This window comes from Hippopotamus amphibius, chromosome X (assembly GCF_030028045.1).
Source record: "Hippopotamus amphibius kiboko isolate mHipAmp2 chromosome X, mHipAmp2.hap2, whole genome shotgun sequence".
Taxonomy (NCBI): domain Eukaryota; kingdom Metazoa; phylum Chordata; class Mammalia; order Artiodactyla; family Hippopotamidae; genus Hippopotamus; species Hippopotamus amphibius.
The window spans coordinates 16,907,118-16,926,893 of NC_080203.1; the positions used below are offsets into that span (position 1 = coordinate 16,907,118).

General features: G+C 41.0%; 1 protein-coding gene and 1 non-coding gene across 4 annotated transcripts; both read left to right on the forward strand.

The window, feature by feature from the left end:
* The first annotated feature begins 136 nt into the window (after positions 1–136).
* On the forward strand, positions 137–19,104 carry RBMX (RNA binding motif protein X-linked). 3 transcript variants are annotated; one of them, XR_009050269.1, is made up of 10 exons: positions 168–313; positions 1,507–1,634; positions 1,832–1,938; positions 2,493–2,664; positions 3,233–3,385; positions 3,661–3,775; positions 3,872–3,997; positions 4,099–4,181; positions 6,909–6,990; positions 7,664–19,104. XR_009050269.1 is itself a non-coding variant. In XM_057718086.1 (9 exons), exons 2-9 carry the CDS (start codon positions 1,526–1,528, stop codon positions 5,117–5,119), a joined length of 1,176 nt encoding a protein of 391 aa, XP_057574069.1. In that variant the 5' UTR covers positions 137–317; positions 1,507–1,525; the 3' UTR covers positions 5,120–5,830. The 3 variants fall into 3 exon arrangements, 2 of the variants coding, with proteins under 2 accessions (XP_057574069.1, XP_057574068.1); XM_057718086.1 differs by lacking the exons at positions 6,909–6,990; positions 7,664–19,104 and adding an exon at positions 4,809–5,830 and having other exon boundaries at positions 137–317; XM_057718085.1 differs by lacking the exons at positions 6,909–6,990; positions 7,664–19,104 and adding an exon at positions 4,809–5,830.
* On the forward strand, positions 1,683–1,754 carry LOC130842763 (small nucleolar RNA SNORD61). Its single transcript, XR_009050556.1, has one exon. It is a non-coding gene; the product is annotated as a small nucleolar RNA SNORD61 (small nucleolar RNA).
* Positions 19,105–19,776: the final 672 nt, after the last annotated feature.

Consider the following 19,776-nt stretch of genomic DNA (forward strand, 5'->3'; position numbering starts at 1 on the left):
GCCGGAGAGCCGAGGGCCCGGGAAAAGGGGAGGAGCGAAGAGTGAATAGCAGCGGAGGCAGCCAACGGGGATGCTGGGAACCGCTCCCCCTCCCTTCGCGTTTCAAATTCTAAGCTCCGCCTCCATCCGGGTCCTTGAGCCTCGTTCCCGGGCAGTATAAAGTTTGCTGTCTCCTTTGTTCGCCCTCGTTGCGCAGTAGTGCGAGCTGCTTTCCCCTTCCGTTCTCGGGACCGACCGCCCTCCCGCGTGCTGAGCAGCTAGGAAGCTGCTGTCGGCGAGCTCGTAGGAGCTTGAAACCGTCGTCACCCCTCCAGTATGTGAGTCCTTTCCATTGCAGTCCGTTTTCCGTTCACTCTTGCCACGTTAGGACTTGAGATGATCGCCCTGGAGATGGGGGTGGCGGGCGCCATTTTAAGAACCCAGAGGTGCGGATCTATTTAGGTAAAGCTGGGAGTGTCGAAGGAAAACAGACGCTGGGGTGCCGCTTCGTAGTGTGCCTCTCCGGAAAGTTTGGCTGCGGCCTGCGGGGGTGGGGGGTGGCGGAGGTCGCGGCCGGAGCGGGACGAGGAGGGGACCGCGCCTTCGCGGTCGCTACCTGCATTGGGATGGCGCTGGCGCTCCGGGCGGGCACGTGCTTTTTTGCGCGGGGTCCTTGTTCGTTGGCGGCCTTGGAGAGGAAGCCCTTCGAATTTTCTCAGCCGCCGATGGTGGTAAAAGTTGCTTCCCTGAACGGCGGCGGTGCTTCTGGGCTGAATCCAAGTGTCGCCATTTTGTGTTTTCCACGCGCTTTTTAATGATGGGTGTTAATTGGGTTCCGCTGTAGTCATGGAGTGTTGAGTGTTACAGGGCGCGCTTCCACATTCCGTTACTTGGTATGAGATGATATTTACACTTTTTAAAAGCCAGTAACCTTGTGAGCAGGGGCAGAGGCTGGTGAAGAAGGAGAGTTATAACTTGGTTAAAACTTTAAATTGGTGTTGAGAGGGCTTGGTCTTACGGACCTGAGTTTGGCCTGTGACCTTGACTGAGTCGGTTTAAAAAAATCATTAGGATAATCGGGATGTGATGATTGAATTTGTAAAAGGCAAAAAATCTAGTATTAAAACTAAAAATCACTTTTTGAAGTGTTATTACTTAAGACTGCCAAAGTGAATTAAGGATAGAGGTATTAACTTGCCCCTCCCTCCCCCCCGCCCCAGCTGCGCTGTGCGATTTGGGGGATTTTAGGTCCGCGACCAGGGATCGAACATGGGCCCTCGGCAGTGAGAGCATAGTCCTAACTACTGGACCGTCAAGGAATTCCTTAAGTTGGCTTTTTTAGCCAGTTTAGTGTAAATAGGTATCACTAAACTATTTAGTTTCCTGGGGATGCTTAAATTGCTTTCCGTGGTTTGTGTTATTAAGGAATGATGATTCTAGCAAACAAGAAAAATGAGCCCCGATACACACATGTTGGGTAAACTTGAACTTTTTCCAGGGAGGGTAACACTTTTTTTTTTTCAACAGACATTCACCGGGGGGAAAAATGGTTGAAGCAGATCGCCCAGGAAAGCTCTTCATCGGTGGCCTCAATACGGAAACAAACGAGAAAGCCCTTGAAGCAGTGTTTGGCAAATATGGACGAATAGTGGAAGGTGAGTATCTGAAAAGTATATGCAGGGTTATCATGATTAAAAAGGTAAGCTGTGATGAATTTGATTGCGTTGATCATATGAAATGATAATGTGCTTTGTCCTCTAAGAAGTTCTGAGCTTTCTTTTTACAGGTTTACTTTTGTTTTTCCGTTTGAGCTAGAGTGACACTTTTTTTCTCCCTGAAAACTACTTTCTAGTTCTCTTGATGAAAGATCGCGAAACCAACAAATCTAGAGGATTTGCTTTTGTCACCTTTGAAAGCCCAGCAGATGCTAAGGATGCAGCGAGAGACATGAATGGAAAGGTGAGATTGTCTACATACACAATACCGTGTTTCCTAGTACGTAAAATAGCACAGTATTGTCCAAGTCTGGTCTAGGGCAGCTCTTGAGGTTGCTGAGTATATACCTTTCCAGGACCCTCTTATAGCCCTTTTTAATTTTAGAACGAAATTTTGTAGTCAAAGTGTATTCTTTTTTTTTTTTTGGTGGGATCTTCCTGGGGCAGGGATCAAACCCGTGTCCTCTGCACTGGCAGGCGGATTCTTAACCACTGCGCCATCTCGGAAGCCCCTGTAGTCAAAGTGTATTCTTAACAAGAATCTTTTAGCTTTAGAATATTATATATTATACTTTGTATGGAATCCTTGGCTGTCCCTCTTGGTTATTTGTCTTAAGTTGGTAATTGTCTGGCATTCTTTTAAATTTTACCGACCAGCAGTACAGTGTATCCACCTTAGGTTTTAGTTCAAATAATCAATGTCTTAAAAGACCAAGTAAGCATTTAAGTGCTAAACGCAAAGGTACAGCATTTTGAAGGACATTTCAATTTCTGTAACTAACCATTGATATTATTTAGTCCTTAGATGGAAAAGCCATCAAGGTAGAACAAGCCACTAAACCATCATTTGAAAGTGGTAGACGTGGACCACCTCCACCTCCAAGAAGCAGAGGCCCTCCAAGAGGCCTTAGAGGCGGAAGAGGAGGAAGTGGAGGAACTAGGGGACCTCCCTCACGTGGAGGGCACATGGGTAATGACTTAAGTTTACTTTAGGCTTAGTGTATAAGTTAGGAATTTTAAACACACCAGTGTGTGCTTTGGTTAATAAGTATTTTAAAGGCCCTCTATTTTGAAATTGAGCACACTTGTTCATCTACCAAAGTGACTTAAGGGAAACAAGGAACCCTAAGTTAAATTACATCTTGAGATAATTAACAATTAGCTATTCCTTATCCAGGTGAACTCATTCTGTAGAAAAAAGAAAATTTTTGACAGCCATTAGTCATATGAAAATGGAAGTTTGCCCCTTTTTTTAAGCGGCTTGAAAGGACCCTCAGAACTCTTCAGTTCTACTTTTCTAATCTACATAGACTGCTGTACTATATATAGACTACTATATAGAACTGTATAGACTGTAGAGTTCTCTATACATAGTGTTCCGTATGTACTTTGTAGGCTGTAGTTCTCACGCTCATTCGTGTGCGAGTGAAAACTAAATATTGTCCAACCAAACAGAAATGGTAATCTTGATCAAAGAAAACTGTAGCTTTTTCTGAATTTTTCTTTTAACGTGATTTTCTTTTTTTGTTCTAATGTAGATGATGGTGGCTATTCCATGAGTTTTAACATGAGTTCTTCCAGGGGACCACTTCCAGTAAAAAGAGGACCACCACCTCGAAGTGGGGGTCCTCCTCCTAAAAGATCTGCCCCTTCAGGACCAGTTCGCAGCAGCAGTGGAATGGGAGGAAGAGGTAAATGGTCCATTTATGACTGTCTATCCTACCACCATAACACAAGGGAAGATTGAGAGGTGAATCCTAAAAATGATGTTTAAAACTGTACCTAGATCACCTGGAGTCATGCAGTTAAATGCAGAGTATTGAGTGTGAATAAGAAATTTTAGAGAGGATTTCCTGATTTACATACATATGGTCATATTTGGTTGAATCACGACTTTTGCCTGAATGTAAATTCACATTTTGACTTTTCTCTGGATATATTTAAAAAATGGATATTTTTCCTTAAGCTCCTGTATCACGTGGAAGAGATAGTTATGGAGGTCCACCTCGAAGGGAACCCCTGCCCTCTCGTAGAGATGTTTATTTGTCCCCAAGAGATGATGGATATTCTACTAAAGACAGGTAACAGAAAAGTATAGTAGCTTTTGTCTCTAGTGATACTTAAGGTTGAAGGAGAGCTCATCAAAAATATGAACCAAGTTCCTTTTGTTTCTCTAGCTATTCAAGCAGAGACTACCCAAGTTCTCGTGATACAAGAGATTATGCACCACCACCAAGAGATTATACTTACCGTGATTATGGTCATTCCAGTTCACGTGATGACTATCCATCAAGAGGCTATAGGTAAGTGACTTTGTTGTTGCTGCAATGGCTTGATGGAAAAACAATTTTTTTGCTGTAAAAATTGATGATTTGGGGCTTACACGTTTTTCTCTTTAATTTAGTGATAGAGATGGCTATGGTCGTGATCGTGACTATTCAGATCATCCAAGTGGAGGTTCCTACAGAGATTCATATGAGAGTTATGGTAAGATTTTGGTTGAGGGTCTTTGAATATCACCAGCTTGAGTTTTTAGGTTCATGAGCCAGTTTATTAGGCTGTTGTGGTGCTTGCTTTTAAAGGGATGTTTGCTTGCTTTTAAGGGGGTAACTTAATCAGCTGGGCTTTTCCTAGTCTTGTGAGGGGCTTTTGTTTTTTCTAAGTTTTTTTTGAGGCTGTTGGCTTGCTTTGGAGGGGATTTTGCTTGCTTAAATTGGCAGCCTTATGTGTTTTCCCCCAACAGTGAAAATACAATTTAAAAATTTTATTAACAAGATCAAATGTTTACCATTGCAATATGAAGGAAAGTCTACAGTTCAAAATTGCAACTTATCACTGGAAAGTGGCTGAGTGTCTACTATAAAATAACAAGCTGTCTGGAATATCCTCTTGAAATACACACCGTCTTCAGTCTTTTCAAACAAACATTAAAACCCATCCATTTCCTATCTCAGCAGATGAGCAAATCCCTGTTAATGGCCAGCAATGGCAGAGTTTAAAACCTCCCAGTTGAGAAAGTAAACGTTTAATACAAGAATTCTGTAAATTCAGATTTAAATGTTGTATATATACAATTTATAGTGTTGCCATATTACCTGACCATTGACCCTGCAGGTAACTCACGTAGTGCTCCACCTACACGAGGGCCCCCGCCATCTTATGGTGGAAGCAGTCGCTATGATGATTACAGCAGCTCACGTGACGGATATGGTGGAAGTCGAGACAGTTACTCAAGCAGCCGAAGTGATCTCTACTCAAGTGGTCGTGATCGGGTTGGCAGACAAGAAAGAGGGCTTCCCCCTTCTATGGAAAGGGGGTACCCTCCTCCACGAGATTCCTACAGCAGTTCAAGCCGCGGAGCACCAAGAGGTGGTGGCCGTGGAGGAAGCCGATCTGATAGAGGGGGAGGCAGAAGCAGATATTAAAGCAAACAAAACTTTGGACCAAAATCCTTGTTCAAAGAAACAAACAAAAGTGGAACCTATTCTGTCATAACTACCCAAGGACTGCTAAAAGGAAAGATTGTGTTACCTTTTTTAAATTTCCTGTTAAGTTCCCCTTCCATAATTTTTATGTTCTTGTGAGGGAAAAAAGTAAAACATGTTTAATCTTTGATTTTATGACAGTGCTTTCAACAAGCAAATGTTAAGTGTGTTAAGACTTGACATGTGTACTAGTGTTGTAATTTTCCAAGTAAAAGTGTCCCTAAAGGCCACTTCCTTTAAGATTTTCCCCAGTAAATGATGAGGCAAGCAATTCTAAGATCTTCCACAAAATACCTAGTCATCTAAAATGGAGAGATGAATCCTCCTGCCTATACAAACAAGCTAGCTATTAGAGGGTGGTCGGGGTATGCTACTCTTAGGATTTCAGAGTGTCTTCAAACTGAAATCTCAATGTTCTCAGTATGAAAAACCTGAGATCAGATGCTTATATGTAAGGAAAGTGCTATTCGCCCAGTAAACCCAAAAAAACAAATGGATAATGCTGGCCATATTTTGCTTTTCTGACATTTCCTTGGGAATCTACAAGAACCTCCCCTTTCCCCCTCCCCAATAAGACCATTTAAGTGTGTGTTAAGCAACTACAGAATACTAAATAAAAAGTTTGGCCAAAACCAACCATGAAGCTGCAAACGATGCTTGCTCTTACTGTTTCAAATTTTTGCAACTCTGTAGTGTCTCACTTTTAAGGAACAGCTTGATTGCAAAGGAGAAAATAGATAAGCAATGAAGTTATCTCCAACTTCTCAAAGGCTTATGACTTCTAAAAAGTGAATCTATCAGCATTCCACATCAGATTTAAAGCATCAAATGCCTGTGAAACAGCAAAGATGGTAAGCAAAGCAAACTAGTTTTTCCGTCTAAGTCGAAATTGAACACTTACCTTCCTCATAGTACAGTGAAACATACTGTACCTCATGGCAATGGAAATGCTTTCTAGATTTAAAAAAAAAAAAACTTTTGGAAAACAAAGTGTTCGATAGCATATTAGAAGTCCTCCAAATTCAACACTTGGATTTTTTTTAAAGCATGTATGACACTTAAAGGCCTTAATACAGCTGTTGTTTACCAATAGCGATCTGGGGCTTGGGAGGGGGTATTTTTTAAAGTATTTTTGATGAAGACCTTTAAACATGCTTCATGTTTTAACATTTTTCAAATTAGTCTTTTAGTCAATATAGGAAATGGCTTAAGTTTGGGGTCCCCCTCTTTACCCCTGTAAGCCATTGCAAACCTGACATTTAGTTGGATGCCTGACTTGTTCTTAGTTCTGTGAAACTACACTGTATGGAGAAAATCTATTGCAAGTGGTCTTTAAAAAGCAAACCTGAGGCAGCATGACCCAGGTCCAGCCATGAAGTTGAAAAAGATGCTCTTGAATATAGTAAACTTGAAGACCTCCAACTAAAAATCCTTACACTGCACTTATTCCTTCAAATAAGTTTTGTCCGTTCAACTTATGGATTTAACATGGCAGTGCACCATTGGAACAGAATGGGGATCCATAAGCCATGCAACTTAACCATTTAAGCCATTCCAGTCCATCCCAAGCCAGTGAAGCTTCCACCACTTAAGAGAAGTAGTAGAACATGAAATACGTTAAGCTGCAAGTCTGAACTTGCCTTTTCTTTCTGGAAAAGAGGGCAGTTATAGGCAAGTTCTGAAGAATTTCCTTAAGAGAGATAACTAGTTACCTATTTAATTTTTACAGGTTGAGAATTTTGGTCATGGTCATGGAGTGCTGATTGATTCACAATAGATAAAGCTGGCAGCAAGAGAAATGCAATGCTAAGGTAAGTTTTGAAAGCTGTGGCCTTTATAGGTCTAAATTACTATAGCTTTGCCACCTTGTGTATGTTGATGCTGATTGGCAAGTTACCTGTGATGGGATAATCTAACGCTTGGATTATGAGGATAAAGTTAAAGTGCTGTAGTGTAACACCTGGCACATTCATTTGAATGCGGGGTGAGGTTATCTTAAGCATAGGTATATTTCCATTAGTGGCTCAGTCATGCAATGCTTTTATTAGCTGTGTTGAATGTATACAGCTTGCTGATACTATCTTCATAAGCTGTTGCTGGCTGGAGCTGTACAGTTAGTGTTTTGCTATGTGAATACTTGTTTGAGGTTCAAACTTTATCCTGTGCATTTTGTAAAAGAACACCCTTTATATCAGTTTCTGATTGCTTGCTCAGCCACAGTACAAATTGGCTAAAGGGTGAACAGACGCAGCTGCCACTGAGTCCCTAGTTTGAGTAAGCAATTTTATTGGTCAAAGGATGACATAGTTATGTCTGTTACCAAGGTGATGCTTACAGGAATTCTGATGGGTTTTTATGAGCTTGTAATTTGAAGCAAATCTTTTATTGTCAGTTGTGTTTAAAGAGTAGGTAAGAGGGGGGAGTAATTTGGAGTATAAAGCAGTAAATGTCTTGTGACCTGATAGCATGCTTTTCATTTTACAGAGTTGTTGAAGCAGAAGAATGCTGATTGTCCTTAAGGCACAACAGTTGCATAAGCAGTACTGATCAGAATTGGTTTGGTGCAGACAAGATTTTTGCCTTCCAGGGTTCCTGTGGATCTAAGGAAGGCATCAACGTTGGTTAGCACTCTTAACTAGGGAGTGGCAGTTACTTTAAGTAATTGACCAGATGGAGAAAGGGGAGCAATTAAGGAAATTGGTAAGTGGAGGTAGTCAGGAAGTTCTAAGCATTCTTAATGTAGATTTTACAGCTTTTGACTTCATTTCCTTTAGCTAAAGTCATAGGGAAGACAGCAATTTAGAACTTCCTAATTACCACTGATTGTCAGAAAGTCGGATTCGAAAAATGAAAGGCATAAGAGGTAACTTTATCCAGGAAAGTGATTTTTCAGCAAGTAAAGTGTTTCTTGGTGTTCATCCAGAAGTGAGATTTAGTCTTAAAACTAAAGGGGGAAGACTAATATCTGGAAACTAAGGTAACTGGAAACATAGCTAAAATGCTCAAAAGCACACTTTTAAAAACTGGAAACAGCATTGGGCCGTTTGGCTTTTGTTGTTGTTTTTTCTTTCTTTCTTTCTTAAAAGATAGTTGTTTTGTAAGCCTACTGCTTTACCCCCCACCCCACTTCATATCTTGGAAACAAATCAAGGTACAGTACAGCTTTATCATTGCGTTGGAGACTGGAGCCAACAGTGTAAAAGCTGATGTTCTCAAAGGAAACAGATTTGAGTTGTTGGGCTAGAAGAAACTAACTCACTTGAATTTTTGCCTAGTAAATAATCAGTACTGTCATGTTTAACATTTGCAATTGTGGAAAATAATCCAGAAATTTAACCCTCATTTTGATGGGCTCTTCTAATCACAGACCATCAGGGTATTGACCAAATTAAAAAAGTCATTGCACTTGTGTCTTCCTCAATCATTCTGTAATCTAAATTACTTGAGTTTATGCTTCCGTGGACCTTTTGGCTCTTGAGATTTTATTTAGGTATCTTGAAGGTAGTGTAGAACATAGATTAATCATAGTAAACATGAATAATACATTGAAGAATGCTTAATGACCAGACAGCTGTTTGGCAAATAGTTTATTGACCCAGCAGACTTAATTCTGCTCCTGTTGGAAAAAGAATCGGTCTTGATTCTTTTGGCTTTATACTGGCTGTAAAAGAAACAGAATAATATGTTTTCCTTGTTTAATTGGTAGTTGAATATAGAACTTAGGTATAATAGATGGCTTTTCTCTTTTTGGAATGTTTTGTATTTGAACCTTAATAAAACTTAACATGCATGTTTGGCCCTGGGTTCTTTTTTATAATTTATTTTGGCTTTTAAATAAGGATCTCCACATGTCCCCCTCCCCCAAATGCTAGCTCTCAGGCACTTAGCCCTTGCAGTTAGTTGCCAGGGAACATAGTCACTGAGGTAGCCTACGACTAGGCTTCCTTTATTAGGGGAGGGAGCTTCAGGCAGGCATCAAGGTAATTGGGATGATTTCATTTATTCCTTACCCTGGAATTGGAGCAATAACACCAAAGAACTAGAAGCTGAAGTACCAGAGATGTACTATAGTTCTTTTAATATTTACTGCTGGCTCCTGGAGGTTAGTTAATTCGATTTGGCAGAGTCCCACTTCAGACCAAGTCCCTCAGGGATGCTGTTAAACCAGCACATGATTAGTGTGCTGCTTTATTGGTAACTTTCTATTGTACTGTTTCTATGTACATCTGACTCATGTTTATTTGCACTTGATAAAAACTAATTTAGTGACAATTGTCCTTTATTTCAGGGAAAACAATCGATGGATTGGGAGTGCAGTGCCTCACAAGCAGTGAAGCACTGTTCCCAGGGGATTTGGGGTAAGAGTTTTACAGAGTGTTAAAGAGGCAATGAGGCATCTGGCTGTGGGGTCCTGTTTTCTAGGGGAAGATGAGCTAGCTAAAGCTGAGTTGGAGGATTATGGGTGTATGTTAAAGGTCACCTTGACAGGTGTTTGTTTTCCTGTAAGCGTGGGCTGACAGGTTTACCTTTGTGAGGTGGGCTGGACTATTGCAGCAGCCTTCATTTTGTGGATTCTGATATATGTATTAAGTTCTCAGCATCTGAAACAGGGTATTGTGATTGGGTTATATAGCCAGTTGAAAGAACTTATCACATGGAAAAGCAGTGTTAGCCCTACGATGACAAAAAGCCCTAAGTACTGTCATTCTGTAAATAACCTTGGCTCTGTACCAATTGTTGAAATAATTGAAAAACTTATTAAATCATCACAACCATTTTTTAGTTGCATATGTCAACCTGAAAATATGCATTCACAACAACAAGCTCAATGTTTATAAATTTTGAAGGAAATTTCAACCTGAAGCATACTGCGAGATTTGGTAAAAAGCAGTAAAACTATCAAGGTCACCCCAGCAAGCTACCTTGTAGAAGTTACTTTTCCTTGATTCCTGCATTTATCCCCTAGTGATACAGACTGCCTGTTCTGGAACATAAATGCAGTCAAATTGTGGGTTCTTATATAAGGCTTTCATTAAGCAAAGTGCTTTTGAGATTCAGCCATGGTGTGTACGTATGAGTATAAGCAAAGTATGGTTTACCTGTTGCTGGGAACCTGGGCTTTTTCAGCTCTTGGCTGTTATGAATAAAGTCCCTGTGAATGAAAGTTCTTATGCCAATCTGTACATGATTAGAGATGAAAGCATTAGGTATGAAATTGCTGGGTTCTAAAATGGGAAGTTTTATAAGAAATTGCCAGGCGATTTTCTCCAAAGTTGTATTACCACTAACAGTTCTGGTTACTCTAGACTCCATCAATGTTTGGTGTTTTTAAAATTTAGCCATTTTATTGGGTACATTGTATCATTGTGGATTAAATATGTATATTCCTGATGAATAATGAGTAGCATATTTTTTGAGTTAAAATACAGTGAAATGCATAGATGTCAACTGTTTGATTAGTCTTAAAAAATACTTTAAGTTTTAGACTGTAACCTTCACATCAGGACAGAACATTTCCCTCCAGGAAGTCCCCACCCCTTAGAGAAGCAACATTGACTTGGTTTCTATTGGTGTAGGATAGTTTTTGTATATTTTAATACTTTTTATAAATGAGTCCTATGTCAGTGTACCTTCTGTTTAACTTTCAACATATTTGAAACTCCTCCATATAGTTGTATTAGTTTGTTACTTTTTGTTGCCAGGTAGAATTCCAGTGTATCGTGTATCCATTCTGTTGATGGACATCTCAAGGCTGGTTTAGGTTTTGGGTTATCAGGAATAATGTGCTGTGAATGTTCTGGTGAAGGTCTTGAACGTATACGTTCATTTCTTCTGGAGAAATATCTGGCAGAGGAATTGATGGGGTGGGTAATAGGGTAGATGATATATACTTAATTTTAAGAAACTGCCAAATAGTTTAAAAGTGACCACCATTTTATGCCCTCATAGCAGTTTATGAAAGTTCTGGTTGCTTTCCAACATTTGCTGTTGTTGATCTATTCAGTTGTTAACCATTTTAGTGGATGGGTTGGGGTGGTATCACATTGTGATTTTAATTTGCGTTTTCCTGATGACTAATGGTGCTGAGCATTTCTTAAGTATTTGATTGTGTGAGGTCTTAGTTGCTGCACGTGGGCTTCTTAGTTGTGGCATGCGAACTCTTAATAAACAACTTTTTTTTTTGGCTGTGTTGGGTCTTTGTTGCTGCACATGGTCTTTAGTTGTGGTGAGCCGAGGCTACTCTTAGTTGTGCTGCTCGGGCTTCTCGGTGCAGTGGCTTCTCATTGCAGAGCATGGGCTCTGTCTAGGCACGTGGGCTTCAGTAGTTGCGGTGTGTAGGCTCAGTAGTTGTGGCTCGAAGGCTCTAGAGCACAGGCTCAATAGTTGTGGCAGGCGGGCTTAGTTGCTCCGTGGCATGTGGGATCTTCTGGGACCAGGGATCGAACCCGTGTTCCTGCATTGGCAGGTGGATTCTTAACCACTGTGACACCAGGCAAGTCCCTGGCATGCTGATTCTTAGTTGCAGCATGCATGTGGGATATATAGTTCCCTGATCAGGGGTGGAACCCGAGCCCTGAGCGTGGAGTCCCATCCACTGTGCCACTAGGAAAGTCCTGAGCATTTCTTAAAAAAACCTTTTATTTTGGGATGATTTTTAAATTTACAGAAAAGTTACATAGATAACATAAGGCTCCTGTGTATCCTTCACCCAGTTTGCCCTAACTTTAATATCTTATATAAGCATGGTGTATTTGTCAAAACTAAGAGATTAGCATTGGCATATGAACTAATAAACTAGACTTTATTGAAGTTTCACAAATTTTCTGCTACTGTCTTTCTGTTCCAGGACCTAGTCAAGTATCACACCTTCTGTTTCACATTGGGTAGTTTCTCATGTTCTTATAGCTGTTTTTATAAGTTCCTTGAAAAACTGTCCAAGTTTTTTTGTCCATTAAAACAATTCTTTTAAATATAAAATTCTCAATATATTCTGGGTGCAAGGTCTTTGTCAGGTACATGTGTTAATATTTTCTCATAGTCTGTCTTGCCTATTTTATTTTTCTTGATGAGCAAATGAAATCTAATTAATCAAACATTTTATGGTTATTGCTTCCTGTGATAGATCAATTGAATTCCAGGTCATGAAGATTTTTTTTCCTTTCTTCTGCAAAGTCTGGTAGTTTTAAGTTGTTAGGTCTATGATTCATTTTGAATTGACTTTTTTATGGTGAGGGTAGGGGTTTAAGTTTACTTCTTAATATATGGACTTAAATTTATTCTAGTGTCTGTTGTTGCTAAGACTACTCTTCAATTGTTTCAGTGTCTTTGTAGGAACCATAGGTCCATTACTGTGCTTAAAATTAATATAACCCTAACCCTTATCTTACTGTGGCTTTATAGTAAGCTAGAAATACCAGTTTTTAAAGTTTTCCTCCTGTATTTTTTTCTCCTTGAAGTTATTGTTGCTTATTTCTACTTTTCTACTTTAAACTCTCTCTTCCATGTTAGAGGCTTTCCTCAAGTGAGTGGAGATTTTTGGTTTGGTGCTCATGATTGATGATGAGTAGGGTATTAACACGTTTACAAGCTCTGAGGGCTTGACTTCACAGCTTCACTGTGGTGGCTGTTTGCTGGGGGAAATCCTGATGCCCTTGCCTGTGGGGGTTCTCTTCTTGGGAGAGTCACATTCCTCAAGGAAATCCTGGGCCAAATTCCTGTCTGGAGGGTCTTAGGTTTATTTACTGGCTTTAAATGTAGGTGTGGGGTGGAGGGGATGGGAGGTGACTCCACCTGTGTGCCTGCCTGTGTAATATGTGCACCCCACACACACACTCCCAACAGCTCTGGTGCTGTCTTAACGTGACCCTTGGCACCGCTGTTCTGTCTTGCCATGGTGATGAGGTGGACAGTGATCTTTACCGAGCAACCCTGGGGGAACAAAAGGACACAATCAGAAAGTTTTTCCTCTGGCCTTTTGTCCATGGTGTGTGCCCCTCTTTCATTTTAGGCCACTGCGCCCCCCTCCCCCCCCACCCCAGACTTACCATCTCCAGTCTTGGTGTTCCTCAGTTTTATCTGAACTATGAGAATTCCAGCTCCAGCATTACCGGCTGTGTGACCTTAGGCAAGTTATTTAATCTCTCTGGTCTTGTTTTTTCATCTGTAAAATGGGGTTAATAATACCTTATAGCATTGGCTGGGAAGATTAAATGAACCAGCAGTGCCTGGCACATGGTAAATGCTGCATAATAGATTTCATCATTATTTGACAATTTGCCTTCTTTGTGTCATCTTCAGGGTTGGAATTGGAGGGAGCCAGCACCTTATGTTAGATCAGCATCTTGTCAAGGACTGAAAGTCCCTACTGCAAGCCAATGTTTGTTCTTTCTCTCCTGAGTCATATTCCTCAATTTTTTGTTAATTGTTAATGATGAGTCCATACAAGACTCTTCTCATTTTCACTTTTTATTCTCACTCCCTGCCCACCAGTGGCAAGCATTCTAATGCATTTAATGTATATCCTTCTTGTTTCTGTTCTTATTGAATGTAAATCAATGTTTTGCATGCATATATTTAAAATTAAGTAGTATGGTGTTATATATTTGTTTCTTATAACTTGTCATCGCCAAGTGTTGAAGATTTGAAGATGTTGGAAATACACATCTAGTCCACTGGCTTCTAACTAGCATGGTATTCAAAGGTGTGTATTTGCCTATCCACTCTCCCAGTTTGGTGTGTAAGCTATTCTTCCTGGGTTGTAGTGTGTATCTGGCCGCCTGTAACATCCTGAGATTTGACCCTAGTTATGGGTTTAATGGCAGTTAGAAGTGGCTGTGGTGGATCTTAAGGAGAATACCATCCCCTTTCAAGGAATCTGCTGCCCCAGGTGAAGTTATCCCAGTATTTTTAAGCAGAGGAAGACTGAGTCGTACAGATATTGCAGGACAAGCACTCAGATGAACTCAGAAAAATCCAGCTAACACCGGTTTGATGGGCATGGTTACTGGTGTAATGGTTATGTGCAGCAGCTGCTTCGTTTGGCACTTCCTGATTCATTGTGACTGTGCCTGCGTGCCACAGGGTACTAGCATCCTTTTTTTCTCACGTGCAAGGAGCACTGCCCTCGAGCCCAAAGGCATGAACAAAGCAGTCCCCAAATCCTGTTTTTGTGGGCCTGGAGTTGTCACTCTCCAGGGTCTATCTCCAGGTCCATTCAGTATTTACTTGGGTCCAGTAAAGAGAGGGAAACTACACAGTACTTTGAACAGGGAAGGTTTGATATAAAGAATTATTTAACATAGATAGCATAAGGAGGGATTACTTAGAAGTAAAAAGAACTCTTAAGAATATAGGAATTGCAGATAGAATAATGTAACAACATGTATAATAACCACTATTTCTAGGACCAAGATGGAATACTCAAGGAAGAGCCACACCCGGTTCTGAAGAAGGCTTTTATTAGGGAGGTGTCTCACCAGTGGTACTCTGCTATAACACTGACCAGGAAGGGGAGTTAGCCGGGAGGCTGCTGCCCATGGCTCACTACAGGAACTGAGCACAGTTAAGGGCCTGAGGCAGGAGACACCCACCTCCACCAGGAGAAGCTGCCCAGGCTGGAGAAACACAGGACACCCTGCCAAGCAAGCCTACCTCAACCAGGAGGCAAAACTCTTATCTCCTTGCAATCTCTCCAATGTCTTACTGACAAAACTTACTGTGATGTGATATGGTAAGAAGTACGCACTTGGGTCTTCATCCCCAGCCCCTGAAACAGCTCCAGAGTGATAAAGGTGAAAAGAGCATCTTTTGTTGTAATACTTGGTTTTTCCTGAAATAATTCCAGAGTGGCAAAAGTAAAAAAAGATTGTCTTTTGTTCATAACAAGCCCCTTTCAACCACACCGGAGTTTGTTAATGAAGTGACTTTTGGAAAGTCCCTAGGGGTGTAGGGCTGGTTGTCAGGGAACCAACTGTGTGATTAGAGGCTTGGAACTTTCAGCCCCACCTCCTGACCTCAGGGAGGGGAGGGGAGTGGCCAGTGATTTAATCATGCCTGTGTAACAAAAGCTTCATAAAAACTCTATCCAAAAGGGTAGGGGGAGAGCTTCCCCGTTGGTGAATACTTAGGTGAATATGTAGAGTTGCTGAGAGGGTGGTGTGCCCAGACAGAGCATGGAGGCTCCATGCCCCTTCCCCGGACCTTGCCCTATGCATCTCTTCCATCTGGCTGTTCCTGAGTTATATCCTTTTATAATAAATGGGCAGTAGTGATTAAAGCACTATCCTGATTTCTGTGTGCTGTTCTAGCAAGTTATTGAACCAGACTAGGTGGTAGGGGGAACCCCTGGTTTACAGCCAGTCAGTCAGAAGCACAGGAGGCCCAGGGTTGTGATTGGCATCTTAAGTAGTCCTGTGGGACTGAGCTCTTAACTTGTGGAATTTGACACTACAGGTAGCTTGAATTGAATTGAATTAAATTGCAGGCCACCCAGCTGTTGTCAAAGAATAGAGCAGTGTGGGAAAATACCCACACTTTTGGTGGCCAGAAATCTTGAGAGGAGTAGAATAGAGGAGTCAAGTTTTCCTTTTACCTAATGTTATGCCAGTTGGCAAACGAAAAATATTTAAGGGCTCAGATTCATTTTGATAGAACAAGCAACAGGAGTGAATTTGAAGCTGAGAGGCAATAAATTGATAACTGGTATGAAGGGTAAAGTTAGTCTCATAAAATAAATTGGGATTTTTTTTTTTTTTTTGCCACACTACAAGGCTTGTGGGGTCTTAGTTCCCTGACTAGGCATTGAACCTGGGCCCTCAGCAGTGAAATCAAGGAGTCCTAACCACTGGACTTCCAGGGAATTCCCACCTCTGTTTTCTGAAAGAGTGTTCAAGATTGGTACTGGCTTTTCCTTAAATGATAGAATTCACTAATGAAATCATATGGGCCTGGAATTTTCTTTGTGAGGAGATTTTTTTTATTGCAAATTAAATTTCTTGAGTAGATATAGGTCACAGTTACTGTGGTGTTTTTTTTGTTTTCTGTTTGTTTTTTTGGCTGCTTTGAGTCTTAGTTGCAGCATGCAGGATCTTTGTTGCAGCACACTGGCTTAGTTGCCCCGCGGCATGTGGGATCTTAGTTCCCTGATCAGGGATTGAACCTGAGTCCTCTGCATTGGAAGGCAGATTCTTTCTTTCTTTCTTTATTGGCTGCATTGGGTCTTTGTTGCTGCACACAGGCTTTCTCTAGTTGCAGCGAGCAAGGGCTCCTCATTGCGGTGGCTTCTTGTCGCAGAGCACGGGCCCTAGGGGCGTGGGCTTCAGTGATAGGGCACATAGATGCAACAGTTGTGGTGCGCAGGTTCAGTAGTTGTGGTGCACGGGCTTAATTGCTTCGCGGCATGTGGTATCTTCCTGGAGCAGGGATTGAATCCTTGTCCCCTGCATTGGCAGATGGATTCTTAACCACTGCGCCACCTAGGAAGTCCTGGAAGGCAGATTCTTAACCACTGAACCACCAGGAAAGTCCCCACAGTCACGATTGTTATGTTGCATGGTAAAAGGGTTTTTACAGATATAATTAAGATTATTAATCGGCTGACTTGGGGACTTCCCTGGTGGTCCAGTGGGTAAGAATCCGTGCTCCCCAATGCAGGGGGTCTGGGCTCAATCCATGGGCCGGAAACTAGATCCCACATGCTGCAACTAAGAGTTCACATGCCACAACGAAGATCCCATGTGCCACAACTAAAACCCGGCACAGGCTAAATAAATATTTTTTTTAAAAGTTAATTGATTTTGAGTTAACCAAAAGGGGTATTATCTGAGTAGGCCCAACATAGTCTCATGAGCTCTTTAAAAACAGAATTTTCTCTAGCTGGTAGCAAAGGAGGCAGTCAGGGAGATTCGAACATGGGAAGGATATCATGTGCCATTACTTGGTTGAAGATGGAGGGCACTCATGTCAAGGAATAAGGGTAGCCTCTAGAAGCTGAGAACAGCCCCAGGCTGACAGCCAGCAAGGAACGGGAACTAAGTAATACCATCAACCCAAATGAGCTTGGAAGCTGATTCTTCTCCAGAACCTTAAGAGAATAGCCCCGCCCAGCCAATGCCTCGATATTAGCCTTAGGTGAACCTAAGCAGAGAACCTAATAGGACTGACTTGGACTTCTGACCCACTCCGCCCACCCCACCCCCAAACATCCATTTGATTAGCTCTCTTATTTCCCTCAAGTCTTTGCTCATCTCACCCCCTCAAGGAGGCCTACCCTGACTGTCCTATTTAATACTGCAATCTGCCCATCCTGTCTCTCCCCATGCCCAGCAGGCCTGAACTCTTACCCCGCTGTAGTTTTTCCCCCATAACTTTTGTTACTTTCTTACATACTATATTATTTACCTATTATATCCATTATTTATTTTTTGTCTTCCCTTGTTAGAATATAACCTCCATGAGATCAGGGAACTTTACCTGTTTGTTTATTGATGTGTCTCAAAAGCCTGGCAGAGTAGGAGTTCAACAAAAATGTTGAAAGATTGAATACACTCTTCTCCCCTTACGTACTCTTCTAAAAATGTCTTTGCCTAACACACTTCAACTATTTTGCATGTATCCCCAAATATATTGCTCTGTGGCCAATCCCAAAGGAAAACAACTCAAAGTTTTGTGAATAATTGCATTCAATTCCAAATGCAGAATTTCTGGGATCTTAACCTTTATATTCTCCTAGATACAAACTAAAAATGTTAAATTTATCCCCAAACGTTCTATGTAAAGTATTGGGAGGAAACAAGAGTATGATACAGGAAGGGAAACTACAACCCTTGCTTGGTAACTGGTCACAAGGCTGTAATTGGTATTTATAATATTCTCCCTAAAAAATCTATTTTATATACTCTTTTACCTCAGTTAATGGTATTTTATTTGGTAATATAACCTAAACCTTCATTCCTGAGGCGTCCAACTACCTGTGTGTTGTAGTAATCTTTAACTTTTAAAAAACATTAAAAAAAAGTGTAACAGGAAAGGAAGCAAAGCAACTTCCACCTCTGACCATGTTGGGGTAATTGGTACTGAACCTGCTTTCCCACCATAAACAACTGTAAAACTGGACAAAATATAAGGAGACAACTATTTTCAGGCATCGCTCAGTATTTCAGGAGTACAATCCCTGAGAGAAGGGAAACACACAAAGGGAGGTACATATGCACTCCATTATCTGGCCTGGGACACTTTCCTGACTGCAACACAGGGAGGTAGAGTCCAGATCTCACCAGGTTAAAATGAAGGTGTTAGGATGACTGCATTTGTCTCTGTAAGCTGGAGAAGATCCATTTTCTTGCTTATTTGATTTGTTGGTAGATTTCATTTCCTTGGGGTTACAGGACTGAGGTCCATGTTTACTTGTAGGCAGTTCCCAGCTTCTAGAGGCTACCAAATCCCTTGGCACGTATCCCCCTTCCTCCAACATCAGAGTCAACAATGGCAGGTGGAGTCCTTGTGATATTGCATCTCTCTGACTTCTGCTTCTTTCTTCCACTTTTAGGATTCTTGTGATTTGATTGCCCCACCCCCCCATGGATAATCCAGAATAATCTCACTATTTTTTTGTAAACTGATTAGTAACTTTAATTCCATCGGCATCTCTAACTCCTTTTCTCCATGAAATATAGCATATTTATAGGTTCCGGGGATCAAACATGGACATTTTTTTGGGGGGGGGGGGACCATTATTCTGCCTGCCACACAGGGTATGTTCTCTGACTGTAATGGAACCAAACTAGAAATCAATAACAGAAATACAAGGTGGTCCAGTGGTTAAGACTCTCCGCTTCCACTGGAGGGGGCACGAATTTGATCCGTGGTCGGGGAACTAAGATCCCACATGCCTCAGGGTGTGGCCAAAAAAAAAAAAAAAAAAGAAATGCAGCAGGAAAGTCAATGAACACTTAGAAATAAAAATTTAGCACTGCTGAAGAACCCATGGATCAAAGAGAAATTCAAAGGAAAATTTTTTAAAAATATATAGAATTGAGTGAAAAAATGCAGCGTATCAAAATATGTGGGACTCAACTATACCAGTACTGAAAGGGAAATTTTTTTTATATAGCAGTTTCATTGAGATAAAATTTACGCTTTTGAACTGTACAATTCATTGGCTTTTAGTGTATTCGGAGAGTTGTGCAACCATTACCACTATCTAATTTAAGAATACTTTCATTGCCCCAAAAAGGAAACTCCATACCTATTTGCAGTTACTTCCCATTCCTCCCTGGTCCCAGGCCCTAGAAATAACTAATCTACTTTCTGTTTCTATGGATTTGCCTGTTTTTTTACTTGCATGTAAATGGAATCGTACAATTTGTAGCCTTATGTGACTGGCTTCTTTCAGTTAACATAATATTTTCAAGGTTCATCCATGTTGTAGCATATATCAGAGTTTTCTTTTTTGTCAAATAATATTCCATTGTATGAGTATAACACATTTTGTTTATCCATTCAACAACTGATGAACATTTGAGTAGTTTACACTTTTTGGTTGTCATAAATAATGCTTTGTGGGTTTTTGTGTGTGAACATGTTTTCAGTTCTCCTGG

Bases quoted from the DNA above. Each gene is read 5' to 3' on its own strand.
- RBMX (XM_057718086.1), top strand. From the start codon at position 1,526: ATGGTTGAAGCAGATCGCCCAGGAAAGCTCTTCATCGGTGGCCTCAAT. The intron at 3,386-3,660 runs GTAAATGGTCCA...TTTTTCCTTAAG, and splicing joins CAGTGGAATGGGAGGAAGAG to CTCCTGTATCACGTGGAAGA. The intron at 3,776-3,871 runs GTAACAGAAAAG...TTGTTTCTCTAG, and splicing joins GGATATTCTACTAAAGACAG to CTATTCAAGCAGAGACTACC.